Genomic DNA, 4,311 nt, shown 5'->3' on the forward strand with positions numbered 1-4,311 from the left:
AGGCAGCTTGATGTACCAGTACACCCCCTGGACAGGACACTAGTCTATCTCCTGTTTCTGTAGTGAGACAGCTTGATGTACCAGTACACCCCCTGGACAGGACACTAGTCTATCTCCTGTTACTGTAGTGAGACAGCTTGATGTACCAGTACACCCCCTGGACAGGACACTAGTCTATCTCCTGTTTCTGTAGTGAGACAGCTTGATGTACCAGTACACCCCCTGGACAGGACACTAGTCTATCTCCTGTTTCTGTAGTGAGACAGCTTGATGTACCAGTACACCCCTGGACAGGACACTAGTCTATCTCCTGTTTCTGTAGTGAGACAGCTTGATGTACCAGTACACCCCCTGGACAGGACACTAGTCTATCTCCTGTTACTGTAGTGAGACAGCTTGATGTACCAATACACCCCCTGGACAGGACACTAGTCTATCTCCTGTTTCTGTAGTGAGGCAGCTTGATGTATCAGTACACCCCCTGGACAGGACACTAGTCTATCTCCTGTTTCTGTAGTGAGGCAGCTTGATGTACCAGGACACCCCCTGGACAGGACACTAGTCTATCTCCTGTTTCTGTAGTGAGGCAGCTTGATGTATCAGGACACCCCCTGGACAGGACACTAGTCTATCTCCTGTTACTGTAGTGAGACAGCTTGATGTACCAGGACACCCCCTGGACAGGACACTAGTCTATCTCCTGTTTCTGTAGTGAGGCAGCTTGATGTACCAGGACACCCCCTGGACAGGACACTAGTCTGTCACTAGTCTGACACTGGGACAATTCATCATTACAACACTTGGGTAGTGCGCCCTGTTGGTAAGGTTTTAACCAAACCAGCCAACAGAATGGTTTTCCACAGACCTGTTGTGTGTTTAATTTAGTATCCCATCATGCAGGGCAAGCTAGTGATTTATATCAGTAGTCTATATGGGAACAAGCAGTTCAACGTTTTCATGTTGTTACAGATGAGTGACAGAAGAATAGTAACAAACTAGATACATTGTTGTACATGGGAGGTTATGCCCCAGTCTGTTTGGTAGCTCTGCCAGCCTACGAAACCAGTAGGTCCATAGGAGAACACCTTTCATCTGTTGTAATTATTAGCTTTGTTCTCTACATGATCTCCTCCATGCTTCAAACCGTTCTGCAGCCTATATGAAACCAGTAGGTCCATAGGAGAACACCTTTCATCTGTTGTAATTATTAGCTTTGTTCTCTACATGATCTCCTCCATGCTTCAAACCGTTCTGCAGCCTATATGAAACCAGTAGGTCCATAGGAGAACACCTTTCCTCTGTTGTAATTATTAGCTTTGTTCTCTACATGATCTCCTCCATGCTTCAAACCGTTCTGCAGCCTATATGAAACCAGTAGGTCCATAGGAGAACACCTTTCCTCTGTTGTAATTATTAGCTTTGTTCTCTACATGATCTCCTCCATGCTTCAAACCGTTCTGCAGCCTATATGAAACCAGTAGGTCCATAGGAGAACACCTTTCATCTGTTGTAATTATTAGCTTTGTTCTCTACATGATCTCCTCCATGCTTCAAACCGTTCTGCAGCCTATATGAAACCAGTAGGTCCATAGGAGAACACCTTTCATCTGTTGTAATTATTAGCTTTGTTCTCTACATGATCTCCTCCATGCTTCAAACCGTTCTGCAGCCTATATGAAACCAGTAGGTCTATAGAAGAACACCTTTCATCTGTTGTAATTATTAGCTTTGGTCTCTACATGATCTCCTCCATGCTTCAAACCGTTCTGCAGCCTATATGAAACCAGTAGGTCCATAGAAGAACACCTTTCATCTGTTGTAATTATTAGCTTTGGTCTCTACCTGATCTCCTCCATGCTTCAAACCGTTCTGCAGCCTATATGAAACCAGTAGGTCCATAGAAGAACACCTTTCATCTGTTGTAATTATTAGCTTTGGTCTCTACCTGATCTTCTCCATGCTTCAAACCGTTCTGCAGCCTTGCGAGGCACGCGTGCATCAAGTACAAAAACAATGCAGGCTAGACATCCGGCAGAAGAAAAAAAAAACGAGATAAGGCAAACCGCATGTGCATCTGATGAACATATGACATAAACCAAACCTCCGTCGGGTTTTGCCCCACGATAAGGAGAAGGGAAACAAATAGGAAGTAATACACGAGTATAGGGACGTGGTGAAGTGGGTATCACTTGTTGGATGTAATAAATGTGCTCTGTGTCTTTAAGAGATAAAGCCGTGGTGAGGCTCCCTGCAACAAGCCACTAGTTTCAGTTCATACAGAAACCTCCGTGGAGTCACCGCATATAGCTGGACACTCCGGTATTCTTCTGAGAAATGACACCGAAAACAAGCTGTAGTCAGTTATATGTCGTTTCCTGTGGACGATCATAACAAATGGCTCGTCGGTGATGTACTTTCAATATCTACAAGACCTGTGGGGTGAGTAAAACGCCGTTTCTTTTCTAACCGGTTTAAACAGGCGCATACACCTGTTTGAAATTTTGGTCTACTGCTCCCAAAGAGTTTGACGGGACAATGTCATATCACCGTCTTGGACATTTTCAAAAACTCAAACATGTTTCTCTCTTTTTCACAAGGTTGAAATCCACAATTTTTTTGGACATCATCCCGGTATTGTCTTTTTGACCGGAAACATTTGATGATGGATTGGAACCGTCCCACACCTTGAAATTAATCCTACCGGGCTCGAATTACCGGCCGTGTTACGTTTCCTACCTTCAGCACCGACCTCACCACCTCCGCGCCTGGAACAGGTGGAAACGTGTCATTCTGTTGTTGTCACCACCCACCTGGAAGTGGCATGGGTAACCAGGTTGACAAACTGACACATCTGAGTTATGACAATGTTCCGACCGCAGATCCGAACGGCTTTGACACGGAGGATGAGCTGGGGCCCCGGATCGGTGTGTCTTATATCTTCTCCGCAGACGACGACGAACAAGAGGAACGTATTGACGGACCGGACAAGGACCAGAACGAGGAAGAGAAGCAATACGATAACTGCGACGAGCTGGAGTGTGTTGTGTACTACCGGGACGAATCTGTGTACGAGAAAAATCTCAAACTATCTGACATGAGCACGTATTCGACAGAGAATCTTTTGAACAAGTGCATACCGGGGGATTTGGTGGAGTTCGTGGCTACGGGCCAGTACCCTCACTGGGTTGTGTACGTGGGCGACTTTCAGGTCGTTCACCTGCACCGGGCTGAAATAAAGAATAATTTCCTGACAGATGCCAGTCAGGGAAAGAGAGGCAGGATAGTAAACGGGCTGTATAAATTCATTGCTCTGCCTCCGGAGGTGGTGGTGCAGAACGCCATGCAGCAGGTCGGAAGGCGAGACAGAGAGCTGTACTGGAGAAACTCTGAGTGTTTTGCTGCGTGGTGCCGGTTCGGCAAGAGGGAATTCAAGATAGGAGGAGAACTCCGGATCGGAAAGCAGCCCTACAGGTTAAAAATGCTGTTTTCTGAAAAGAAAAGTCACGTCCTTGAATTTCAGAGTATTGACGACTTGATCATGGAGAAGAGGCGAAATGATCAGATCGGCAGAGATGCGGTGACGCAAGAGTTAGCGAACCATCTCAACTCAACTGATGCGGAAATGAAGGACGACTTTCATCAGAGTGTAAACTGAAAGACCCCAAGAGAAACCGAGCTGATGGTGATGCCCAGTGGAGGACTTGGGCAGCGTTCAGCTTTAGGACCCAGTAGCCTACATGACTAGAACACTGTTGGAAATCCTATTTTTGGGGCGCAATGCAGTGCGCCTTTTTATGCATACCAAAACATTTATATTGGTTTGAGATGAAGTAGCAACTCAACCAATAAAGTGCATTCATTTAACAACAGTTTATACCTTGAGATAAGACGGACACCTTGAAACCCCCCCAAAACATTTCCCATCTATACTGAACAAAACTATAAACTCAACATGCAACAATGTCAAAGAATTTACTGAGTTACGGTTCATATAAGGACAACAGTCAATTTTAAATAAATTGATTAGGCTCTAATCTATGGATTTTAGGGTCTAACGTTCACGATCGGATGTAAACAAATCTGCATCTGTTGTTCACAAATACCTTTAAAAAAAAAAATGGGCCTCACAATGAGCCTCAGCATCTCGTCACGGTATCTCTGGGCATTCAAATTGCCCTCGATTTAAAATGCAATTGTGTTCGTTGTCAGTAGCTTATGCCTGCCCCATACCATAACGTCACAACGTTGACGTCAGTAAAACGCTCGCCCACACCACGCCATACACGTGGTCTGCGGGTTTTTGAGGCTGGT

The 4,311-nt window shown here is 45.4% G+C and overlaps 1 protein-coding gene across 1 annotated transcript; it reads left to right on the top strand.

Annotated features, from left to right (window-relative positions):
• The first annotated feature begins 2,172 nt into the window (after positions 1-2,172).
• LOC106573048 (protein LRATD2) lies at positions 2,173-3,948 on the top strand. Its single transcript, XM_014147687.2, has 2 exons — positions 2,173-2,439; positions 2,598-3,948. The coding sequence occupies exon 2, from the start codon at positions 2,822-2,824 to the stop codon at positions 3,653-3,655; it is 834 nt and encodes a 277-aa protein (XP_014003162.1). The 5' UTR covers positions 2,173-2,439; positions 2,598-2,821; the 3' UTR covers positions 3,656-3,948.
• Positions 3,949-4,311: the final 363 nt, after the last annotated feature.

Source organism: Salmo salar, chromosome ssa02 (assembly GCF_905237065.1).
Source record: "Salmo salar chromosome ssa02, Ssal_v3.1, whole genome shotgun sequence".
NCBI classification, from domain to species: Eukaryota; Metazoa; Chordata; class Actinopteri; order Salmoniformes; family Salmonidae; genus Salmo; species Salmo salar.